At 42.5% G+C, this 26,221-nt stretch overlaps 1 protein-coding gene across 1 annotated transcript in view; it reads right to left on the bottom strand.

Moving 5' to 3' along the window:
* Nucleotides 1-26,221, bottom strand: part of ACOXL (acyl-CoA oxidase like) — a 373,858-nt gene that overhangs the window by 189,603 nt on the left and 158,034 nt on the right. Inside the window, 1 exon segment of the mRNA XM_055240922.2 lies at nt 12,654-12,807. Coding sequence (XP_055096897.1) covers nt 12,654-12,807 — 154 coding nt within the window.

Raw genomic sequence — 26,221 nt, 5'->3', positions numbered from 1 at the left:
AGAGTCCCTCACAATAGTAAGGCCAGTACTGTTTCATAAAATTTCTTTTTTCAATTTCATACATGTGTCTTTGTAAATACTGGGTTGTAAAGATTTGTAAAGGAAAGCATACCTTTTACTTCAGGTTAAGGTCAAAATAATTTGAAAACCACTGGTCTAGAAACTAATTAAACATTCTGTGTTCAGCTGCTGGTGGGAGTGGAAATTGGTTTAACCTGTACTGACAATATCAATCATCATTTAAATTAGGGGTGTCCAATCTTTTGGCTTCCCTGGGCCACACTAGAAGAAGAAGAATTGTCTTGGGCCACACATAAAACACGCAAACACTAATGATAGCTGATGAGCTAATTTTAAAAATTGCAAAAAAAATCTCAAATGAAAGTTTATGAATTTGTGTTGGGCCACATTCAAAGCCGTCCTGGGCTGCATGAGGCCTGAGGGCCACGGCTTAGACAGGCTTGATTTAAATACTTGATTCCCAAAAGGCAATCCCAGGTATGCCCAAAAATAAGTTAGGTACCAAGGTACTAGAATGTTTTCTATAGTTTTGTTTATAATAACGGAACAATTTTACATAAGCTGAGGAATTGATTGAATGCATTATGGTACACCTACAAGATAAATGGTACTGGCTATGAAAATTTTACTTCAAAGTAAGGTTGTAGTAAAGATTTGAAGTAATATCCATATCGAGTCTTAGGTAAATTAGGGGGGTTCTAAAATTTCAAATACAAACACACACTGCACAGAAAGAATATACTGCAGACAGTAAGAATCATCTCTGAGAAGTATAATTTTGGGATATATTTACTTTTTTGTGCTTTTCTTTATTCTCAAAACTTTCTACAATGGATATACATTACTTTTGTAATTGATAAAAATAATGCAATAAATGTGATTTCAAATAGACTTTGCTCAGCCAAGAAGCTGCCCTCCACAGATGATGCTCGTTTTAGGCAATAGCAACAAACACTGAAGTTAGCAGTTGAGAGGAAAAGGATTTCACAGGGCCCTATGTTTAGAGTAGTGGCAAAAATTAGGTGCAAGATGCACCCATATCTTGGTAAATTGTACAATAATTTCTCATGCTCCCCTCTTCTCAAGTCCCCATCTCCTAAACTAGACACACTAACATAAAAATTTGTCCCCAACAAATGAGCTGTCAAGATGGGTTGTGCAGGTTTTAAAGCTAATGAATGTCATCATTGCTCTCATTATGAGTAGTCTGTAGGCAACACAGTGTTCTTTCTCCCTCCAAAAGTAACAATAAAATCATGTTTTTTTTAAAAAAAAAAAAGTGTTCAAGGTAAAAAAATAATAAAGCAAGAAAAGATCAAGTGGGCCAAGTTTCGTGGATTAATTCCAAGTTTTAAGGGTAAGAAAGAAAGCAGATGCACAGGACATTCCTTCATTAATTAATTCATTCATTCATTCGTTCAATGTCTGTGCCCATCAGTCTATCTGTCCATCTGTCTGTCAGCTGGTCATCACTCAGTCCACAGCTACCTCCTGAATATTCCACACAACAGTCAGACTTAGGCTGTAGTGATCAAGGACTTGGTCCCTGCCCTCACTGCCCTCATGGTCTAGCCTCAGTTTACTCATTTGTAAAATGGAAATAAGTGAGAACAGCTGACGTGAAGTGTCCATATGTGCCAAGCACCATGCTGCAGTGCTGCAGGCTGAGCCTCTGTGCACTTGATCAGTTGCACCATGTGGTGCTGGGGCCTGAAGGCACCACAGAGTGCCTGCTGCAGGCAGCTGTGCAGACAGGCTCCGGGCCTTCTCTAGGTATGGTTCCCGCTTTTTCCCCTTATTCCTTTCCTCTCCTGCACCCTCACTGACACCCAGCCCATGCCTGTCATGGTGTCCCTCAGTGCACCACAGACTCCCACACCCCTATCCTGAGTTCAGGTTCCCCTACCTAGCAGGTCCTCCAGCCCCACCTGGAAGGCTCTTGCTCATTCCTTAAGTTGCTCAAGTGGCACTGCTTGGGGACCCTCCACAGTTCGCACTGAGTACTCTGAGCCCCTGCAGCTGCACAGGGCCTGCCTCGTCATGCTGGGCTCCGCAGCCACCTGTCTACCTGGTACAATGGCAAGCAAAACAGACCATGTGGTATCTCTTTTCTCCAAATCCCCAGCCTGGGCACATCAAGGAAACATCAACTCCTACTTCCTGAGTCCATGTGTTGAGCATTTTATGCTCTTTGTCTCATAGAATTTAACTCCCACAACCTCTACAAGGGAAGGCTTGTTATCTCCATATTATGTATGGAAAAACTGAGGCATAGGGTGGGAATAAGTGGCCCAAAGTCATGCCCAGGACTACTGGCTTCAAAGGCAGTAAATGTGTGTTGAAATATATTTTTTTGAAGCAAGATGTGCCTAGTCCTACAACCCAAAAAAAGAGATGGTCTTCAGTTTCCTCTCAGTAGTCCCCAGACTCAAGTCCACACTTCACTCCCAGGGAGTTCCAACCTGAAGATGCAACGTGTGTGCATATGAGCTTAAAACAATTAGAAGATATTCATTCTTTTCTTTCAACAAATATTTGTGTCTCTACAGGTATCTCCATGCTAGGTGTCAAGTGGATTGTGGGTGAAGAGGAGAAGGGAAGGAACAAAAATGGAAATCAGGGCCGTGATACTCTGATCTAATAAGAAATGTACATCATGTTTCATCCCTGGTTCCTGGCACACAGCTCCTAAAACATTTTTTATTTCCTGAGTGATAGGGATGCTAGAAGCATTCTTTGTTCTAAATTTGCTCCTTTACCCCAGTTCCTGACACAGAGTTCCTAAACCTCTTGGAATTTCCTGGGTGCTGGAGCATCTTTGTTCTAATGACGCAACTCCTAGTGGGCTCCTGGTCAACTTCTGGATGGGGGCTGGTCATCAGAAATGCCAAGCCAGCTCGGTGGGGCCAAGATGGCCGAATAGGAACAGCTCCAGTCTCCAGCTCCCAGCCCCAGCGACACAGAAGACGGGTGATTTCTGCATTTCTGCTTGAGGTACCGGTTTCATCTCACTAGGGAGTGCCTAACAGTGGGTTCAGGACAGTCGGTGAAGTGCACTGTGCGCGAGCCGAAGCAGGGCGAGGCATTGCCTCACTCGGGAAGCGCAAGGGGTCAGGGAGTTCCCTTTCCTAGTCAAAGAAAGGGGAAACAGACGGCACCTGGAATATCAGGTCAGTCCCGTCCTAATACTGCGCTTTTCCAACGGGCCTGGAAAACGGCACACTAGGAGATTGTGTCCCGCACCTGGCTCGGAGGGTCCTATGCCCACAGAGTCTTGCTGATTGCTAGCACAGCAGTCTGAGATCACGCTGCAAGGCGGCAGCGAGGCTGGGGGAGGGGCGCCCGCCATTGCCCAGGCTTGCTTAGGTAAACAAAGCAGCCAGGAAGCTCGAACTGGGTGGAGCCCACCACAGCTCAAGGAGGCCTGCCTGCCTCTGTAGGCTCCACCTCTGGGGGCAGGGCACAGACAACCAAAAACTCAGCGAGGACCTCCACAGCCTTAAATGTCCCTGTCTGACTGACAGCTTTGAAGAGAGTAGTGGTTCTCCCAGCACGCAGCTGGAGATCTGAGAACGGACAGACTGCCTCCTAAAGTGGGTCCCTCACCCCTGAGCAGCCTAACTGGGAGGCACCCCCCCAGTAGGGACAGACTGACACCTCATTCAACCGGGTACTTCTCTGAGACAAAACTTTCAGAGGAACTATCAGACAGCTGAATTTGTGGTCTCACGAAAATCCGCTGTTCTGCAGCCACCGCTGCTGACACCCAGCCAAACAGGGTCTGGAGTGGACCTCTAGTAAACTCCAACAGACCTGCAGCTGAGGGTCTTGTCTGGTAGAAGGAAAATTAACAAACAGAAAGGACATCCACACCAAAAACCCATCTGTACATCACCATCATCGAAGACAAAAAGTAGACAAAACCACAAAAATGGGGAAAAAACAGACCAAAAAAACTGGAAACTCTAAAAAACAGAACACCTCTCCTCCTCCAAAGGAACGCAGTTCCTCACCAGCAACGGAACAAAGCTGGATGGAGGATGACTTTGATGAGTTGAGAGAAGAAGGCTTCAGACGATCAAACTACTCTGAGCTACGAGAGGAAATTCAAAACAATAGCAAAGAAGTTAAAAACTTTGAAAAAAAATTAGAAGAATGGATAACTAGAATAACCAATGGAGAGAAGGGCTTAAAGGAGATGATGGAGCTGAAAGCCAAGTTTCGAGAACTACGTGAAGAATGCAGAAGCCTCAGTAGCAGATGCGATCAACTGGAAGAAAGGGTATCGCTGATAGAAGATGAAATGAATGAAATGAAGAGAGAAGGGAAGTTTAGAGAAAAAAGAATAAAAAGAAATGAACAAAGCCTCCAAGAAATTTGGGACTATGTGAAAAGACCAAACCTACGTCTGATTGGTGTACCTGAAAATGATGGGGAGAATGGAATCAAGTTGGAAAACACTCTGCAAGATATTATCCAGGAGAACTTCCCCAATCTAGCAAGGCAGGCCAGCATTCAGATTCAGGAAATACAGAGAACGCCACAAAGATACTCCTCGAGAAGGGCAACTCCAAGACACATAATTGTCAGATTCACCAAAGTTGAAATGAAGGAAAAAATGTTAAGGGCAGCCAGAGAGAAAGGTCAGGTTACCCACAAAGGGAAGCCCATCAGACTAACAGCTGATCTCTCGGCAGAAACTCTACAAGCCAGAAGAGAGTGGGGGCCGATATTCAACATTCTTAAAGAAAAGAATTTTCAACCCAGAATTTCCTATCCCGCCAAACTAAGCTTCATAAGTGAAGGAGAAATAAAATACTTTACAGACAAGCAAACGCTGAGTGATTTTGTCACCACCAGGCCTGCCCTAAAAGAGCTCCTGAAGGAAGCACTAAACATGGAAAGGAACAACCGGTACCAGCCCCTGCAAAAACATGCCAAATTGTAAAGACCATCGAGGCTAGGAAGAAACTATAGCAACTAACGAGCAAAATAACCAACTAACATCATAATGACAGGATCAGATTCACACATAACAATATTCACGTTAAATGTAAATGGGCTAAATGCTCCAATCAAAAGACACAGACTGGCAAACTGGATAAGGAGTCAGGACCCATCAGTGTGCTGTATTCAGGAAACCCATCTCACGTGCAGAGACACACATAGACTCAAAATAAAGGGATGGAGGAAGATCTATCAAGCAACTGGAAAACAAAAAAAGGCAGGGGTTGCAATCCTAGTCTCTGATAAAATAGACTTTAAACCAACAAAGATCAAAAGAGACAAAGAAGGCCATTACATAATGGTAAAGGGATCAATTCAACAAGAAGAGCTAACTATCCTAAATATATATGCACCCAACACAGGAGCACCCAGATTCATAAAGCAAGTCCTCAGTGACCTACAAAGGGACTTAAACTCCCACACAATAATAATGGGAGATTTTAACACCCCACTGTCAGCATTAGACAGATCAACGAGACAGAAAGTTAACAAGGATATCCAGGAATTGAACTCAGCTCTACATAAAGTGGACCTAATAGACATCTACAGAACTCTCCACCCCAAATCAACAGAATATACAATTTTTTCAGCACCACACCACACCTATTCCAAAATTGACCACATAGTTGGAAGTAAAGCTCTTCTCAGCAAATGCTAAAGAACAGAGATTATAACAAACTGTCTCTCAGACCACAGTGCAATCAAACTAGAACTCAGGATTAAGAAACTCAGTCAAAACCGCTCAACTACATGGAAACTGAACAACCTGCTCCTGAATGACTATTGGGTACATAATGAAATGAAGGCAGAAATAAAGATGTTCTTTGAAACCAATGAGAACAAAGACACAACATACCAGAATCTCTGGGACACGTTCAAAGCAGTGTGTAGAGGGAAATTTATAGCACTAAATGCCCACGAGAGAAAGCAGGAAAGATCCAAAATTGACACCCTAACATCACAATTAAAAGAACTAGAAAAGCAAGAGCAAACACATTCAAAAGCTAGCAGAAGGCTAGAAATAACTAAAATCAGAGCAGAACTGAAGGAAATAGAGACACAAAAAACCCTTCAAAAAATTAATGAATCCAGGACCTGGTTTTTTGAAAAGATCAACAAAACTGATGGACCGCCAGCAAGACTAATAAAGAAGAAAAGAGAGAAGAATCAAATAGATGCAATAAAAAACGAAAAAGGGGATATCACCACCGATCCCACAGAAATACAATCTACCATCAGAGAATACTACAAACACCTCTATGCAAATAAACTAGAAAATCTAGAAGAAATGGATAAATTCCTCGACAAATACACCCCCCCAGGACTAAACCAGGAAGAAGTTGAATCTCTGAATAGACCAATAACAGGTTCTGAAATTGTGGCAATAATCAATAGCTTACCAACCAAAAAGAGTCCAGGACCTGATGGATTCACAGCTGAATTCTACCAGAGGTACAAGGAGGAACTGGTACCATTCCTTCTGAAACTATTCCAATCGATAGAAAAAGAGGGTATCCTCCCTAACACATTTTACGAAGCCAGCATCGTCCTGATACCAAAACCTGGCAGAGACATAACCAAAAAAGAGAATTTCAGACCAATATCCTTGATGAACATTGATGCAAAAATCCTCAATAAAATACTGGCAAACCGAATCCAGCAGCACATCAAAAAGCTTATCCACCATGATCAAGTGGGCTTCATCCCTGGGATGCAAGGCTGGTTCAACATACGCAAATCAATAAATGTAATCCAGCATATAAACAGAACCAAAGACAAAAACCACATGATTATCTCAATAGATGCAGAAAAGGCCTTTGACAAAATTCAACAACCCTTCATGCTAAAAACTCTCAATAAATTAGGTATCGATGGGACGTATCTCAAAATAATAAGAGCTATCTACAACAAACCCACAGCCAATATCATACTGAATGGGCAAAAACTGGAAGCATTCCCTCTGAAAACTGGCACAAGACAGGGATGTCCTCTCTCACCGCTCCTATTCAACATAGTGCTGGAAGTTCTGGCCAGAGCAATCAGGCAGGAGAAGGAAATAAAGGGTATTCAATTAGGAAAAGAGGAAGTCAAATTGTCCCTGTTTGCAGATGACATGATTGTATATCTAGAAAACCCCATTGTCTCAGCCCAAAATCTCCTTAAGCTGATTAGCAACTTCAGCAAAGTCTCAGGATACAAAATCAATGTACAAAAATCACAAGCATTCTTGTACACCAATCACAGACAAACAGAGAGCCAAATCATGAGTGAACTCCCATTCACAATTGCTTCAAAGAGAATAAAATACCTAGGAATCCAACTTACAAGGGATGTGAAGGACTTCTTCAAGGAGAACTACAAACCACTGCTCAATGAAATAAAAGAGGATACAAACAAATGGAAGAACATTCCATGCTCATGGGTTGGAAGAATCAATATCGTGAAAATGGCCATACTGCCCAAGGTAATTTATAGATTCAATGCCATCCCCATCAAGCTACCAGTGACTTTCTTCACAGAATTGGAAAAAACTACTTTAAAGTTCATATGGAACCAAAAAAGAGCCCGCATCGCCAAGTCAATCCTAAGCCAAAAGAACAAAGCTGGAGGCATCACGCTACCTGACTTTAAACTATACTACAAGGCTACAGTAACCAAAACAGCATGGTACTGGTACCACAACAGAGACATAGATCAATGGAACAGAACAGAGCCCTCAGAAATGATGCTGCATAGCTACAACTATTTGATCTTTGACAAACCTGACAAAAACAAGAAATGGGGAAAGGCTTCCCTATTTAATAAATGGTGCTGGGAAAACTGGCTAGCCATATGTAGAAAGTTGCAACTGGATCCCTTCCTTACACCTTATACAAAAATTAATTCAAGATGGATTAAAGACTTATATGTTAGACCGAAAACCATTAAAATCCTACAAGAAAACCTAGGCAATACCATTCAGGACACAGGCGTGGGCAAGGACTTCATGTCTAAAACACCAAAAGCAATGGCAACAAAAGCCAAAATCGACAAATGGGATCTCATTAAACTAAAGAGCTTCTGCACAGCAAAAGAAACTATCATCAGAGTGAACAGGCAACCTACACAATGGGAGAAAATTTTTGCAACCTACTCATCTGACAAAGGGCTAATATCCAGAATCTACAATGAACTCAAACAAATTTACAAGAAAAAAACAAACAACCCCATCAAAAAGTGGGCAGAGGACATGAACAGACACTTCTCAAAAGAAGACATTTATGCAGCCAAAAAACACATGAAGAAATGCTCCTCATCACTGGCCATCAGAGAAATGCAAATCAAAACCACAGTGAGATACCATCTCACACCAGTTAGAATGGCTATCATTAAAAAATCAGGAAACAACAGGTGCTGGAGAGGATGTGGAGAAATAGGAACACTTTTACACTGTTGGTGGGACTGTAAACTAGTTCAACCATTGTGGAAGTCAGTGTGGCGATTCCTCAGGGATCTAGAACTAGAAATACCATTTGACCCAGCCATCCCATTACTGGGTATATACCCAAAGGACTATAAATCATGCTGCTATAAAGACACATGAACACGTGTGTTTACTGCGGCACTATTCACAATAGCAAAGAGTTGGAACCAACCCAAATGTCCAACAACGATAGACTGGATTAAGAAAATGTGGCACATATACACCATGGAATACTATGCAGCCATAAGAAATGATGAGTTCGTGTCCTTTGTAGGGACATGGATGAAACTGGAAAACATCATTCTCAGTCAACTATCGCAAGGACAAAAAACCAAACATCGCATGTTCTCACTCATAGGTGGGAATTGAACAATGAGAACTCATGGACACAGGAAGGGGAACATCACGCTCCGGGGACTGTTGTGGGGTGGGGGGAGGGGGGAGGGACAGCATTAGGAGATACACCTAATGCTAAATGACGAGTTAATAGGTGCAGGAAATCAACATGGCACATGGATACATATGTAACAAACCTGCACATTGTGCACATGTACCCTAAAACCCTAAAGTATAATAAAAAAAAAAAAAAAAAAAGAAATGCCAAGCCAGGGTTAGAAGTTCAGAGCTTTTATCGCCCTCCCTGAAACCCCTGCCATCCTCCAGGAAGGGCAGAGGAGCTAGAGATTGAGTTAATAATTGATCATGCCTATGTGATTAAGCCTCTATAAAAATCCCTAAAATAGTTTGAGACCAGCCTGACCAACATGGTAAAACCCCATCTCTACTAAAAGTACAAAAATTAGCTGGGCATGGTGGCACATGCCTTAATCCCAGCTACTCAGCAGGCTGAGGCAGGAGAATTGCTTGAACCCAGGAGGTGGAGGTTGCAGTGAGCCAAGATTGCACCATTGCACTCCAGCCTGGGCGACACAGCAAGGCTCCATCTCAAAAAAAAAAAAATCCCTAAAATCTGTGGTTCAGAGAGCTTCCAGGCTGGTGAACACATCCTTGTGCCAAGCAGGGCGGTGCACACCAACTCCAGAGGGACAGAAGCTCCTGTGCTCAGAACCCTTCTGGACCTCAGCGGATGTATCTCTTTATCTGGCTGTTTATCTGTATCCTTAATTATTTCAGTAAACATTTAAGTGTTTCCCTGAGTGCTGTGAGCTGTTATAGCAAATTATTGAACCTAAGGAGAGGGTCATGGGAACTCCTGATTTATAGACAGGTTAGGCAAAAGTGTGGGTAGACCAGGAACCACGACTCACACCTGTAATCCCAGCACTTTGGGAGGGTGTGATGGGAGGATGACTTGAGGCCAGGAGTTCGAAACCAGCCTGGGCAACATAGTGAGCTCCCTATCTCAACAAAAAATAAATTAGCCAGTGTAGTGGTATGCGCCTATAGTCCTAGCTACTTGGGAGGCTGAGGAAGGAGGACTGCTTGAGCCCAGGAGTTCAAGGCTACAGTGAGCTGTGATTGTGCCACTACACTTCAGCTTGGGTGACAGTGAGACCCTGTCTCAATAATAATAATAATAATAATTAATAATAATAAAACAGTGCGGGTAACCCAGAGAACCATTATTTGTGACTAGCATCCAAAGTTGGGGGAAGACTTATGGAACTGAGGCCTTAATCTGTGGAGTCTGCATGAACTCCAGGTAGTCGTTGTCAGAATAAATTAAATTGCAGAGCAGGGTTCCCCAATTCTCAGGCCACAGACTGGTACCAGACCATGGCCTGTTAGGAACCATGGGAGCCAGTATTACTGCCTGAGCTCCACCTCCTGTCAGTTCAGCAGCACCATTAGATTCTCATAGGAGCGTGAACCCTATTGTGAACTGGGCATGTGAGGGATCTGCATGCTCCTTATGAGAATCATAAGCCCGAGGATCTGAGGCAGAACAGTTTCATCCCGAAAACGTCTCCCCTACCCTGCACCCCTCACCCCCAAAACCATCCATGGAAAAATTGTCTTCCATGAAACCAGTCCCTGGTGCCAAAAAGGTTGGAGGCCACTGTTGTAGAGCACCCCGTTAGTGTCCACAGAGAATTAGAGGACTGGTTGTTATGGAAAAGCCACACGTCTGGTGTCAGAAATATTGTGAGCAGAGGAAACAGCATTTGCCTTTTAGGGCCCTCTGCCCCAGGTTGCTCAGGAGCTACTGGGCACAGAGCTCTGTGAGGCAGCGTGCCCGGGGGGCTGGCATTCCAGCATGGACTGCGTCTTCTCTAACAGGGTGGGGTCATTTCCACACTGCTGGGTGGTCCTCAGCAGCACAGGTGAACATGACAGGCTGGATGAGTGGAGAGCGGGAGAAGGCGGTTGTTCCAGGTGGCACTGCCAGGGCTCAGCATTGACCCTGGGGAAATACGATCTACCAGAACGAGCACTGAGGCCAGGATGAAGGGATGAGGGTTAGGATGACAAGAGGGGTGCAGAAGGGTCTCTGTGCAGGGAGGCTATGAAGGCCTGGGGGTGAGAGACCCCTGGGCCTGCCGCCTGTGAACTGCGAGAAAGGGAATGAGCCACGGGAGCCCAGAGGACCAGGAGCCTGCAGGGGTTTCTGAGCGAGCCCTCAGGCTGAGTCACCTGTCAAGGCCAGTGTCTGAGCTCAGGGCCCCCAGCAGTGCCCCAACACCCCACTGTGTGGGCTGCCCCTGCCTGAGGGGCCACTTCAGGTTGTACCCCCCACCCGCTGACCTAACCTTCTTACTCTACCCCCGAATCCCTGGGCTGTGTTCCCAGCTGCTCCCAGCCTGCTGATTGAAGGGACAGCCACCTCCTGGAGATGCAGGTAGAAACCAGCCCCCTGGCAGGGCCCTCCTTAGCTAAGGAGAGTCACATCGCGCCATTGCCCCAGCTGCCTTGGAGGACCTCAGCTCCTGGCCAGCTACACCCTAGGCCAGCTATTATTTTATTCTCCATTCCCTTTCTTTTCCATGTGGACCCCACACAACATCCCCATAGGAATGAAGCAGACATGCCCCATCCCCCACCATCATCAAGGACACATCTTCACTTAGCCACCTAAAAGAAATGATCATGCTGGCTTTCAGGTGGACAAACACCATGGATCACATGGGAGAGGCCCTCAGGCTCTGCCCGCAGCTCTGCCTCTTATGAAGGCTCAGCCCCTCTTCATCATTGCCCCTCTGTGCAGTCCGTTAGCTCCACACGGACAGCAGGGAATCGGCTTTCCAGAAACTCATCCTTTCCCTTTTATTTTCTACAGCTGCCCTTGACTTGCCCTTGACCCAGCCTCTTCTGAAGCTAAAACTCTTCATCTTCCCCTTCACGTTCAGAGGTGCTGTTTATAAGCAAATATTTGATGAAGTTCAGCATTAAATTCAGACCAAAGACCAACAGGGGCTCCCTCCTTCTATTCTCCTCTGGGGGTGTGGTCTGGAGTTCCAGTAGCTGCCACATCTGGCCTGCACTCGAATGAAGTGCACAGCTGATCCTGCAGTCCTGCCATGCCACAATGTCACAGGTCCACAGCCTCATGCTGCGTGTCCTGCCCTCAGACACCCAACTTGGGTTCACTTTGTCATGGGCTCTGGACCCCCACATGGGTGCGGAGACCTGCAGAGTCCTGCAGGGCTTCTGTTCTCACAGCTGCACACAGATCCAGCTGCTCTCAGAGTCCCCCTCGACTCCCTCAAATATTCATATTGAGATTTCTCACACCTTGTGCTTCTCACGGCACAATCCAGTCTGAGACTGGGGCTGGGGACACACCAGGAAGTCTCTGAATGCTCTGCCTCCTGTGTCCTCACCAGGCGTGAGGGAAACCCTTGGGGTCATTTCCTGTGTTCTCCCCAAGGGATTAAAACATTGGAGCAGAGCTTTGATCATCTGAACCTTCAGTGGCCCTTTCCCATACTGTCCACTACTACCTTTGCCCCACCAAGTTTCATGATATTTATTGCGTGTCTCCATCGGCCAGGCATTTTACAAACACGTTCTCTATTAGTCCTGGCAGCATCATATGAGGGAGACACACAAGACTATGAGGCTGGTAAGGAAGGAACCCAGAGTCATGGGCAGCTGGGATTTCTATTAGACTCCGAAGCATGTTCTCTGCCTGCCCCACTGTGCTCCCCCAGTGTGGGTTGTATCGTGGGGACCCACAGGGGCTGCAGGCCTTGGGGCTCACCATGCCTCCAGTGCACTCGCGGCAGTCCTGCAGGCAGCGGATGTTCTCCCAGGTGCTGTAGGCCTTCAGCCCCGCCACCAGAGCCTGCAGCGAGCGACTGTTGACCAGCTCCTTTCCCTGGAAGACATCCTGGTCCAGGAGGGCCCCAGCATACCTGCAGGACAAAGCAGAGACGTGTGATGGAAGTGGCGGTGCACCCAGCACATGTGTGAAGGAGTATTATCTGTGAAGTGCTATAACGCTATTTGAGGAAAGAATATGATGTCAGTGATGCAGATTTTAAACTGTAGATAGTCACTAAAAAATAACAGTGGCATAGTTAAAACGCTACCAGTGGAAACCTAAAAATTATTCAATTAGTCAACGAAACACAAGAGCAGAGGGAAAAGGGAACAAAGAACACATGGGATAGAGAAAAAGTTGCAGGATAATATTCTAAAACTCTGTTTATTGATAGTTACATTAGGTGCAAATGGTTTAAACAGTACTATTTAATTTGGAGATTGTCAGACATGACTAAAAAAATCAAGATTCAACTAGATGCTTTAAACAAGAAACCCACTCAAAATACAAAGAAAAATAGGTCAAAAGAAAAATAACAAAAAAATTTATACCTGCAAACACTAACCAGAGGAATAGCAGAGGCTTGTCGGCATCTGACGTAGACCTCGAGATTAAACCTGCTCCTCCAAAGTCTACCAAAGTCTTCATGGGTCCGTCAAAACTGTCACCCTGCACCATGACCATACCCGCAACCATGAGTCTCCACCACATCATTCTCCCTAGAAAACCTCTCCTTTGCTTTCTGTCCAAGTTTATTTTTCTTCCAATCCATTTACAGGCCTCACTGCTCACGCTGACATCTGTCTAGGCACCCCTTGACCCAGCACAAAGTGGTCCCTATACTCAACTCTCCTCTTATTTTGGTCTACACACATAGGATCAGGTTCCAAATTATTTTCTTTTAACCACACACACAAAAGGTTTCACATGCCTCTTGTATTTGTAACTTTTTAATTCCACCTCCCTTGGAAATTCTGCACCTTACAACAATGCAGTATACCTTAATTCCACTCCCCCATCCACTTTGCTACTGTTGAGATTTTATATATAAAGATATGTATACATATTATGTATAAAATATAGATACAGATCTTCTGCATGTGTGATAAACCTCACGGCTATTTTTGCTTTAAACAACTTATCTTCTTCCCTAATCAACAATATTGAGAAATAACATATTTACAATGATTCATTCATTCAAAGTGCACCACTTGAAGAGTTTTGACAACCGTACACACCCATGAGAACAGCATCACGACCAAGCTACAGAACAAAATGCCTCATGTCTTTTTGCAGTCCATTCCTTTCTTTACTCCCACCCCAAGGCAACCACTGAACTGTTCTTTGACACTACAAACGAGACGTATTTTAAGTAAATGGAATTGCAGAGTAGGTCTTGTCTTGCTTCTTTCAATCAGCATGCTGTTTTGAAATTCATCCACATTACAATATGTATTTGTAGTTGTTCCTTTTTATTGCTAGTAGTACTCTATTCTATGTAATGCACTCACCACATTCATTTATGCATTCACTTGTTGATGAACATTTTGGTTGTTTCCAGTTTGGGACTATTGCAAATAAAACTGTTATGAAAATTCATGTACAATTCTTAGAGAAAATACATGTCTTCATTTCTCTTGAGTAAATATATTGAAGTGAAATGGCTCAGTCATATGGTAGATGCATTTCAGACTTTTTAAGAAGCTGCCAAATAATTTTCCAAAGTGGTTATGCAATTTTACATTCCTACCAGCAGTGTATAATAATTATAGGTGTTCTACATTCCTGCCAACAATTGGTCTTTACAGTCTTTTTAATGTTAGTCATTCTAGTGTATATGTAATGGTATCTCCTTATGGTTTGAATTTGCATCAATTCAATGCAAATTATATCTCCTATGAAATAGGAGATATAATTTCCGATTTCATAGAGTTGTTGGGAACACTGAGGCTCAACTGAGGTAAACATACCTAAGTCAAGGTCCCTCATGTGTGAGGGCAGAGCTAGGATTTAAACCCAGGGCTCTCTATTCCTAAATAGCATGTTCTTTTCATTATAGATAATGTTCCTGTCAGTGCCCTGAGGAAGTTTGTGGCATTTTCATCTATGCTATATTATCATCACCCATGCTCCGGGCTGTGACTGTAATACAATGACTCTCAGAGAATCGCAGAAATGGGTATTTAAAAAAATGTATACATGATTCCCCACTGATCTCTCCAATCACACACACCCCCATCTCTCCCCATTTCCCAGGGGTAGAAATAGGTGGGAAATAATAAATAAATAGTCTTTAAGAAAAGAACTGTGAGAGGCCCCAGCCAAACTTCCAGCTGCCAGGTGAAGAGGTGCACCAGTGGCTCTTACTCTTTGTTGTACCCTTATATTTGTTTACCCAAGGAGTCTGAGAAGTCTTCCATGTTCAGTGTGTTTTAGAGTACAGGAGGAGCATGTCTTAAGAAAATCTGATATAAGAAACCCATGGTGGCCCAAAAGATAAATTAGGAAATAGGGATTCTTGAGGCAAAATTATTTCTCATTTCCAAACATGTTTATTTAATAGGTGATGTCTCAAGAAATGCAAGGTATTTGTTTATGGGTTATATCCACTCAAAAAACAGATTAAACAAACTGTTAGAACTGTATTAGTCTGTTTTCACACTGCTGATAAAGACATACCTGAAACTGGGTAATTTATAAAGCAAAGAGGTTTAATGGACTCACAGTTTCACATGGGGAGGCCTCACAATCATGGTGGAAGGCAAAAGGTACATTTTACATGATGGCAGGCAAGAGACAGAATGAAAGCCAAGTGAAAAGGGAAACCCCTTGTAAAACAATCAGATCTCATGAGACTTATTCACTACCATGAGAAGAATATAGGGGAAACTGCCCCCATGATTCAATTAGCCCCCACTGCGTCCTTCCCACAACACATGGAATTATGGGAGCTACAATTCAAGACGAGATTTGGGTGGGCGCTATCATTCCACACCTGGCCCTTCCCAAATCTCATGTCCTCACATTTCAAAACCAGTCATCCCTTCCCAACAGTCCCCCAAAGTCTTAAGTCATTTCAGCATTAACTCAAAAGTTTACAGTCCAAAGTTTATCTGAGACAAAGCAAGTCAAAGCAAGTCCCTTCCACCTATGAGCCTGTAAAATCAAAAGCAAGTTAGTTACTTCCTAGACACAATGGTGGTACAGGCATTGGGTAAATACAGCTGTTCCAAATGGGAGAAATTGGCCAAAACAAAGGGGCTACAGGCCCCCTGTAAGTTCACAATCCAGTGGGGTGGTCAAATCTTAAAGCTCAAATGATCTCCTTTGACTCTTTGTCTCACATCCAGATCACACTGATGCAAGAGGTGGGTTCCCATGGTCTTGGGCAGCTCTGCTCCCCTGGCTTTGCAGGGTACAGCCCCCCCACCGCAGCTGCTTTCACAAGCTGCCAGTGAGTGCAGCTTTTCCAGATGCATGGTGCAAGCTGTCAGTGGATCTGACGTTATGGGGTCTGGAGGACACAACTCTACTAGGCAGTACCCCGATGGGGACTCTGTGTAGGGGCTTCAACCCCACATTTCCCTTCTACACTACCCTAGCAAAGGTTCTCCATGAGGGCCCCACCCCTGCAGCAAACTTATGCCTGGACATCCAGGCATTTCCATACATCCTCTGAAATCTGGGCAGAGGTTTCCAAACCTCAATTCTTGACTTCTGTGCACCTGCAGGCTCAACACCACATGGAAGCTGCCAAGACCTGGGGCTTGCATCCTCTAAAGCCATGGCTCCAGCTATACCGTAGCCCCTTTTAGCCATCGCTACAGCAGCTGGGATACAGGGCACAAAGTCCCTAGGCTGCATGCACCAGGAAGACCCTGGGCCTGGCCCATGAAACCATTTTTTCCTCCTAGACCTCCCAGCTTGTGATGGGAGGGGCTGCTGCAAAGGTCTCTGACATGCTCTGGAGACATTATCCCCATTGTCTTGGGGATTAGCATTTGGTTCCTCACTACTTATGCAAATTTCTGCAGCAGGCTTGAATTTCTCCTCAGAAAATGGGTTTTTCTTTTCTATCACATCTTCAGGCTGCAAATTTAGTCCGTTTTCACGCTGCTGATAAAGACATACCCAAGACTAGGTAATTTATAAAGAAAAACAGGTTTAATGGACTCACAATTCCATGTTGCTGGGGAGGCCTCAAAATCATGGCAGAAGGTGAAAAGCATGTCTTACAAGGTGGCAGGCAAGAAGACAATGGGAGACAAGTGAAAGGGGTTTCCCCTTATAAAACTGTCAGATCTCATGAGACTTATTCACTATGATGAGAACAGTATGGAGGAAACCGGCCCCATGATTCAATTATCTCCCACTGAGTCCCTCCCACAACACATGAGAATTATGGGAGCTACAGTTCAAGATGAGATTTGGGTGGGGACACAGCCAAACAATATCAAGAACCCACCATCATGGTAAGATTCATGAGAAATACCACAATATATCTAAAACCAAAAAGTCAACAAGATGGCAAGATTCTATTTATAAAAGCTTATTTTGTATAAAAAGACCAAACAAGACTTTTTGGCAATAAGCTATTAGAATCATATTTTTAAAAATCTAGTGCACAAATGGCAGGGATGAGTAATGTCTAAGGTGCTTAACTATCCTTAACTTCATTTTTTAACAAAGAGAAGACTTGGTGAATTTCTGCAAACTGTGAAGGGTTATTACACTCATTCATTTATTCAACAAATATTCATAAAGTCTAACTTTGTGCAAGGCATCATTTGAGGTGCTGTTGTAACGTCAATCAAAAAACAAAGAGAGAAAAATCTCTGTCCTGTTGATTTGTCTTGAGACATTAAATGAGTTACTACACATGAAATCTTAGGGCAGTGCCTGGTAAATGGCAAGCACTTGAATGTGTGTTAGCTATTTTCTTAATTTTACCCGGTAAATGGAGATTGCCTAAGAGAACAAGTGAATCCAGTTGAAAGACAGCAGTAGAGACAGTGCTGTGGCCCCTCCTTGCCTGAGATGCATCCTGGACTGCTTGAGCTGCCCATTTGGCCTGGAATAAAGAGGAGAGGCAGACCCTAAAATACTCACTTTGGCTGGTGGACTGCAAATATTGATTTTTTTTAATTGTTAATCATTTTCTAAGCTAGGAAATTCATCCCTGTAGCAAATCCCACTAGATGATTCCAAAGGGCAATATCAACTCCCAACTTCCTTGGCCAGCTACCTCATGGACTCTTCAGAAATGTATGTTTCAAAGATGATCACATGATTTAAAGGCAAAGCTCCAAGCAATCCCACAGCCAGGTGTGATGTAGTTACACAAGGCAATTTCATTTCGTAGGTGAATTAATCTGTGCAGAGAGCCAGATGCTACTAGGTGTGATGATGCCAAATTAAGGATTCACAACTTCTGTACTCACAGAATTTACAATCACAAACCAAAAGTAACAGTGCAATGACAAGACAGGCCCAGGCTGCTGCTCCAGGAAGCTTATATGGGGGCTCCTTATTCCAGAAGGGGCTCTGGGAGAGTGTCTTAGAGAAGTTGGCAGCCTCAACTGGGTCTCAAAAGATAAGCATTAATTTATCAGGTGAGGGAAGCAAGAGTGTGAGGGGAAAGACGTCTGTAAGAAAGGCCACAGCAGGAGCATAGGACGGGTGTGGAGGCCTCAGTAGCGGACAGAGAGGTGGGGGTGGGGTGGAAGTGGGAAGGCCCAGCAGGTGGAAGGCACCCCAGGGCCACATGTGGGAGCTTGAGTTTGACCCATGATTTGGTTTGGCTCAGTGTCCCTACCCAAATCTCATCTTGAATTGAATTGTAATCCCCATGTGTTGGGGGAGGGGCCTGGCGAGAGGTGATTGAATCATGGGGGTGGACTTCCCCCTTGCTGTTTTTGTGATAGTGAGTGAGTTCTCAGGATATCTGGTTGGTTGAAAGTGTGTGGCACTTCCCCCTTTGCTCCTTCTCTCTCCTGCTGCCATGTGAAAAAGGTGCTTGCTTCCCCTTTGCCTTCCACCATGATTGTAAGTTTCCTGATGCCTCCTGGTCATGCTTCCTGTTAGGTTTGTGTAACTAAGAGTCAATTAAACTTCTTTTCTTCATAAATTACCCAATCTCAGGTAGTTCTTTGTGGCAGTGAAAGAACAAACTAATATAACCCAGTACAGAAGATGCTGGAAGGCCCCAGGAGGGTGGCAGCTGGCAAGTAGGAATTTAGATTTCATTTCAGGTAGGGGGCTGGTGATTCCTGGAGAGTGGATTTGAAGAGGGCCAGGCTGAATGGGGAGGGAGTGTGCAACCAGGGATGGTCGGGGAGAGATGACAGGGAAGGAAGGCTTTGAGTAATTTCAATGTAGGAGGAAAAATCATCATAATGTGGTAACTGGTGGGACGGGGGGATTAGAAAGTTTGAGGGTCCTGGGAGGGATGGCAATAGCAACTAACATTTATCGGGCACTTATTATCCTCCAGACCCTAATCTAAGCATGTTCAAATATTCACTCATTCAATTCTTCCAATAACCCTCTAAGTCAGGTATTATTATTCCTATTTTATAGATGGGGAAACTGAGGCACAGCATGTCAGCAGCCTTCTCAATGTTATACAATTAGCAAGTGGCAAGATGACGATTAGGACCCTAAAAGTAGGGTCACAGAGGGCCTGCTCCTTGCTGCCACACTGGAGCATGTATGATATGCCAGGCCCTGTCTTAAGCCCATTTCGTGTGTTAATTCATTTAATCCCTTGACAACCCAAAGTAGGTACAGAAATACCTCATTTAATTGCATTTTGCAGACATTGCACTTTTTAAAAATTGAAGCCTTGTGGCAACCTTGCATTGAGCAATTCTATCAGAGCCCTTTCTCCAGCAGCACATATTCACTTTGTGTCTTTGTGACATTTTGGTAATTCTCACAATATTTCAAACTTTTTCATTATTATTGTATCTGTTATGGTGGTCTGTCATTAGTGATCTTTGATGTTACTATTGTAATCGTTTTGGGGCATCACAAACCGCACCCACATAAGACAGTGAACTTAATTGGTAAATGTGTGTGTTCTGACTGCTCCACTGACCTGCTATTTCCCCATCTCTCTCCCTCTCCTCAGGCCTCTCTATTCCCTGAGACACAACTATGTTGAAATTAGGCCAGTAACCCTACAGTGGCCTCTGAGTGTTCAAGTGAAAGGAAGAGTCATATGTCTTTCTAGATCAAAAGCTAGAAATGCTTTTAAAAAAAAAAAGCTAGAAATAATTAAGCCTAGTGAGGAAGGCATGTTGGAAACTGAGAAAGGCTGAAGTTAGGCCTCTTGTGTCAAAGAGTTACCCAAGTTGTGAATGCAAAGGAAAAGTTCTTGAAGGAAATTAAAAGTGTTACTCCAGTGAACCCACAAATGATAAGAAAGCAAAACAGACTTTTGCTGATATGGAGAAGGTTTTAGTGGTCTGGATGGAAGATCAAACCAATCACAACATTCCATGAAGCCAAAGCCTAATCCAGAACAAGGTCATAACTCTCTTCAATTCTACAAAGGCTGAGAGAAGTGAGGAAGCTACAGAAGAAAAGTTTGAGGCTAAATTGGTTCTTGAATTTTAAAGAAAGACACCATCTCTATAGCATAAAAGTACAAGGTGAAGCAGCAAGTGCTGATGTAGAAGCTACAGCTTAAGTAGCAAGTTACCCAGAAGATCTAGCTAAAATCAGTGATTACGGTGGCTACACTCAACAACATATTTTCAGCATAGGTGAAACAGCCTTGGTTCCATTTAGGACTTTCATCAGTACCTACTTCAAAACTTCAAAGAACAGAGAGAATCTCTTGTTAGGGGCTAATGCAGCTAGTGGCTTTAAGTTGAAGCCAATGGTCATTTACTATTTCAAAAATCCTAAGGCCATTAAGAATTATGCTGAATCTACTCTGCCTGTGCTCTAAAAATGAAACAACAGCACTTGGTTGATAGCACATCTGTTTACAGCGTAGTTTACTGAATATTTTAAGCCGTTATTGAGACCTAATGCTCAGAAATAAGAATTCCTTTCAAAATGTTACTGCTCATTGACAATGCACCTGGTCACTTAGGAGCTCTGAGGGAGATGTACAAGGAGATACGTGTCGTTTTCATGCCTGCTAACACAACCACCATTCTCCAGTCCTTGGATCAAGCAGTAATTTTGACTTTCAAATCTTATTATTTATTAAATACATTTCATAAGGCTATGGCTGTCATAGATAGTGATTCCTCTTATGGACCTACGTAAATTAAAAATCTTCCTCACCATTCTAAGGGCCATTAAGAACATTTGTGATTCATGGGAGGAGGTCAAAATACCAACATTAGCAGGAGTTTGGAAGAAGTTGATGTTCCAACCCTCACTGATGACTTTGAGGGGTTCAAGACTTCAGCGGAGAAAGTCACTGCAGATATGGTGGAAATAGCAAGAGAACGATAATTAGAAGTGGAGCCTGAAGATGTGACTGAATTGCTGCAATCTCATAATAAAACTTTCACAGATGAGGAGTTGCTTCTCATGAAGGAGCAAAGAAAGTGGTTTCTTGAGATAGAATCTACCCCTGGTGAAAATGCTGTGAACATTGTTGAAATAACAAGAGAGGATTTAAAATATCATGTAAACTTAGTTGATAAGGCAGCAGCAAGGTTTGAAAGGATTGACTCCAATTTTGGAAAAAAATTCTGCTGTGGGTAAAATGCTACCAAATGGCATCAGATGCTACAGAAAAATGTTTCATGAAAGGAAAAGTCAATTGTTGCGGCAACCTTCATTGTTATCTTAAGGCATTGCCACAGCCACCCTAACCTTCAGCAATAACCAACCTGATCAGTCAGCAGCCATTAAGTCAAGACCCTCCACCAGCAAAAAGATTAACTCACTGAAGGCTTAGATGCTCATTAGCATTTTTTAGCATAAAGTATTTTTAACAAAGGTATATGTATTTTTTAGACATAATGCTGTTGCACGCTTAATAGGCTGTAGTACAGTGTAAATATAACTTTTATATACACTGGGAAACAAAAAAATTATGACTCATGTTATTGCGATATTCACTTTATTGCAATGGTCTAGAACCAAATCTGCAATGTCTCTGAGTATATCTGTACTGACATTCATGCTGTTTCTCTTTCTTTCCTTTTCTTTTTTTTTTTTTTTTTGAGATGGAGTCTCGCTCTTTTCACTCAGGCTAGATGACAATGGCGCGTTCTCAGCTCACTGCAACCTCTGACTCCTGAGTTCAAGCAATTCTCCTGCCTCAGCCTCCCAAGTAGCTGGGATTACAGGCCCCCACCACCAGGCCCAGCTAATTTTTTTTGTATGTTTAGTAGGGACGGGGTTTCACCATGTTGGCCAGGCTGGTCTCGAATTCCTGGCCTCAAGTTATCTGCTCATCTTGGCCTCCCAAAGTGCTGAGATAACATGCATGAGCCACCACACCAGGCCTCATGCTCTGTTTCTAATAAGGGAATGCATATCCAGAAAATTTAAGTAATTGCTCATAAGGATGGTAAGTGGAAAGACTGGGATTTGAACTCAGGATAGTCTGGAAACTGTCCATTTCCTGCTCACCTAACTCCAGAACTGTACACCTAAAGATGTATACTCTCCTTGCACTTGAGTAGGATCAAATGCATTGAACAAACATCTAACCAGTCAAACCTCCACTTACCCAGACCCTGAACCTTGAAACCAATTGAGTGGCAGCCTACATTCATGGAAAGTTAGGAGATGGGCCCTACAACCAAGATTTGACACCCTTAGTGGAGAAAAAAAAAGAAAAAGAAAAGATGTGTGTTGCGGGGAGGTAGTTAGCATAAAATTTTGTCATGCTCCAACCAATTTTATGAAGCTATTTCCTTACAAGTTGGAGAAGAGGTAGCAGGGACAGTAAACTAGGAACAAACTAGAAAACCAGAATATTGTCGCAGAATGTGCCAACTTTTTCCTGGGCTTGTGTTAAAATAAAGGCAGTCTCTTTCCCCTAATTGGCACACTGCCTTCCTGGGGATTCCTATGACCAGATTTTCCATGGGTCAACCCCCTACTGTGATGTGGGGAGACCAGGAATGAAAGAAGCAGGAGGAAAGGAAAGAAGCTGGAGAGCTATAATGGGGACAATGAGCTGGGCCAGAGACCATGGAGGGTGCAAGGAGGCCCAAGTCAAGAAAATTAGAAGGTCCTTGGGGGCAATTAGACTGACAGCTGGCGAAGACAAGTGTCGATCTGTCCTGTTCAATGTGGCACTCATGAATGGCACATGGTAAGGGCTCTGGGGTTCTTTTTTATCAATTACTTAATTTCTATTGATCACCTCTTGTTTCTTTCCTTGAAACCTAAAGCTGGACTGTGACATTTCTCTACGTCTCTGATACAGGTACTTGGAGAATGTCTAACTAAGATCAAGAGAAACTTTAATTTTCATTAACAGTGTAACACAGCACTTAAGAAATCAAGCTTAAATCAAGCCAAAATATAAAAAGAGCTGAAGAAAAAGGAAACATGTCAATACATGTAACACTTTTATTATAAACATATGACAAACAGATACATATTTATAAATGTAGAATAGAGAGAAACTCTTTCTTATGTAGTCTAATAACTTCTGTGTCACAAATTTGTAAATAGTTGACTGAGAAGCAAATGTATGCATAGTCTTGCCCTGTAACAGTTACAAGTCCCACTGGGGAAAACTTAAAGAAAAAAAATTGTTTTCCTTCGGCATGCATATGAAAAATTTTCCAGTTTCATCATCAAGTTATTTTGATCCAATTTAAACTTTCATGATCATATAACACTGTTGCCTGTTTTCTATTTGTGAAATTTCCAGGTAATGCTAAGAAGCTCCCTAAAAGGATCCTGTGATTCTCAACTACGAATGCTCGTTAGAATCACCTAGGGAGCTAATATACACACAATGGATTCCTGAGACACACCCTAGACTTAAAAGCAATACATAGCAAAAAGGCTGGGAAGGAGGAATTGGGAATACACTGTGTAAGATTCTTACACTACTTGGGAAGTAGAATAGTATTATTTGAAGGTAGTCTATGATTTATTAAAGATGTGTATTGTAAGCCTTGGGTCAACAATCAAAGTATGTTTTTTAAATATATAAATAAATCAATAAAAGTGATAAAATGGAATAATAAGTTAGGTTCAAGTCAACCAAGAGCAAGCAGAAAAATGGAAAAAAACATTAAAGGAGAGAAAATTAAAAATCTGCTATCACTATGATAGATTTTAATCCAAACATGTCAACAATCCCTTTAAATGCAATCTGTCAGAACAAACCACTTAAAAGTCAGAAACTGTAAAATTGTACAAAAAGGCAAGACCCAATTACATGCTGTTTACAAGTAACCCACTGTAACGATACAGGTAGGTTAAAATAAAAGTATGAAGAAAGATGTATCGTAAAAATACTTAGGAAACCCAGAGTAACTATATTAATATGACAAAATAGACTTCAGGACTAGGATACTTTCAGGGATCAAGAGAGAAATTACATAATGATGAAGAAGTCAATTCTCTAAGAAGAAATAAACCTGCATGTGTATGCACCAAAACAACAACCAAAAAAAACTTTCAAAATACTTGAGGAAAAAGCAGATAAAACTGAAAGAAGAAATAAACAAATTCATAATTATAGTTGGAAATGCCAACCCCCTTCTTGCAGTCATTGATAAAACAAGCAGAAAACCAATAATGATATACATGACCTGCAGAGCACAATTAGCCAACTTGACCTAATTGACATTTATAACACTCTCCTCCCAACCACAACAAAATACACATCCTTTTTAAGTGTACATAGAACACTATTTTTACTGAGCCATAAATTTCAAAGAATAAAATTCATACAAAGGATGTTATTGGACCATGACAGCAGTTATAAATAATTCAGGGGCAGAAAGAGAAGTCTTAAGGAGAAATTTAAACTATTTTTAACTAAATGAAAATGCAACATATAAAAATGAGAAAGATGCAGCTAAAGCAATGCTTAAAGAGAAATTTCAGTGTGAATTGATTATATTAGGCAAGAAGCAATGTCTCAAAGCAGTAATCTAACCTTTCACCCTAAGAGAGGGGGTTGGATGGCCGGGCGCGGTGACTCATGCCTATAATCCTAGCACTTTGGGAGGCCGAGGTGGGTGGATCACAAGGTCAGGAGATCGAGACCATCCTGCCTAACACAGTGAAACCCTGTCTCTACTAAAAGTACAAAAAGTTAGCCAGGCGTGGTGGTGGGCACCTGTAGTCCCAGCTACTTGGGAGGCTGAGGCAGGAGAATGGTGTGAACCCAGGAGGTGGAGCTTGCAGTGAGCCGAGATGGTGCCACCACACTCCAGCCTGGGCAACAGAGCAAGCCTCTGTCTCAAAAAAAAAAAAAAAAAAAAGAGAGGGGGTGGATATATAGAGACACAGAGAGGGAGAGAGAGAGCAAGAGAGAGCAACTTAAAGCAAGAAGAAGGAAAGAAATAAAGATTGGAGCAGATAGCAATGAAATTTAAATTAAAAATAGAAAAAATCAATCACAAAATACGGAAAAAGCAACAAAACTGATTAGCCTCTATCCAAACTGATGTGAGAGAGACAAAACAGTTGGGATAAGGAAAGAGGACACAAAACATCAGGGAGGAAAGGGGAGAAATCGCACTGATCCCACAGACATTAAAAAGAAAAGGGAATGCTACAACCAACACTATTGCCATAAATTTGACAAATTAGATGAAATAAATTTGAAAAGCACTCAAAAAATTAGGTATTCTGAAAAGTCCCATATTTATTAAAATCTACCCAACAAAAGCTCCTAGAACTAAAGTCAATAGTATTCCTACATATTAGAAATAAACAACTGTACCTTCAAAAAGGTAAAGTGCTTAGGTATCAACATAATAAAATATGAGTAAGGTGTGTATGTTAGAAACTTCAAAACAGAACTCAAAGAAGACCTAAATAAATGAAAAGATATACAGTGTTCATGTATTGAAAGACTCAATATTAATAGGCAGACTATCCCTAATTTGATTTCTAAGTCAATACTATCCCAAGAAAAACATCAGCTATCTTTTTTGTAGATATTAACAAGATGATATATAAGCAAAGGCCAAAAAAAGAATAGCCAGAACAATTCTCAAAAAAGAACATTAGAGAGCTGACACTACCCAACTTCAAGACAAATCAAAATTTAAAGCTGCTGAACCAAACAAAAATTTAAAACTATTGCTCTTATTAAGGCACTCAAGAGAATTTTAAAAAGTGACAAATTGGAGAAAACATTTGCAAATAAAAATGTGATGCAAAAAGTCTATTTAGAACCTATAAAGAACTCTTGCACTCAACAATAAGAAAACAACTCAACTGAAAAATTGATAAAAGACCTAAATGGACACTTTGCTAAAGAAGATACACAGATGGCAAATAAGTACATGAAAAGACGCTAAACATTATTAGTTATTAGTGTAATA

The sequence above is a fragment of the Symphalangus syndactylus genome, chromosome 14 (assembly GCF_028878055.3).
Source record: "Symphalangus syndactylus isolate Jambi chromosome 14, NHGRI_mSymSyn1-v2.1_pri, whole genome shotgun sequence".
In the NCBI taxonomy this organism is placed as follows: Eukaryota; Metazoa; Chordata; class Mammalia; order Primates; family Hylobatidae; genus Symphalangus; species Symphalangus syndactylus.
This window is presented reverse-complemented; position numbering and strand designations above follow the sequence as displayed.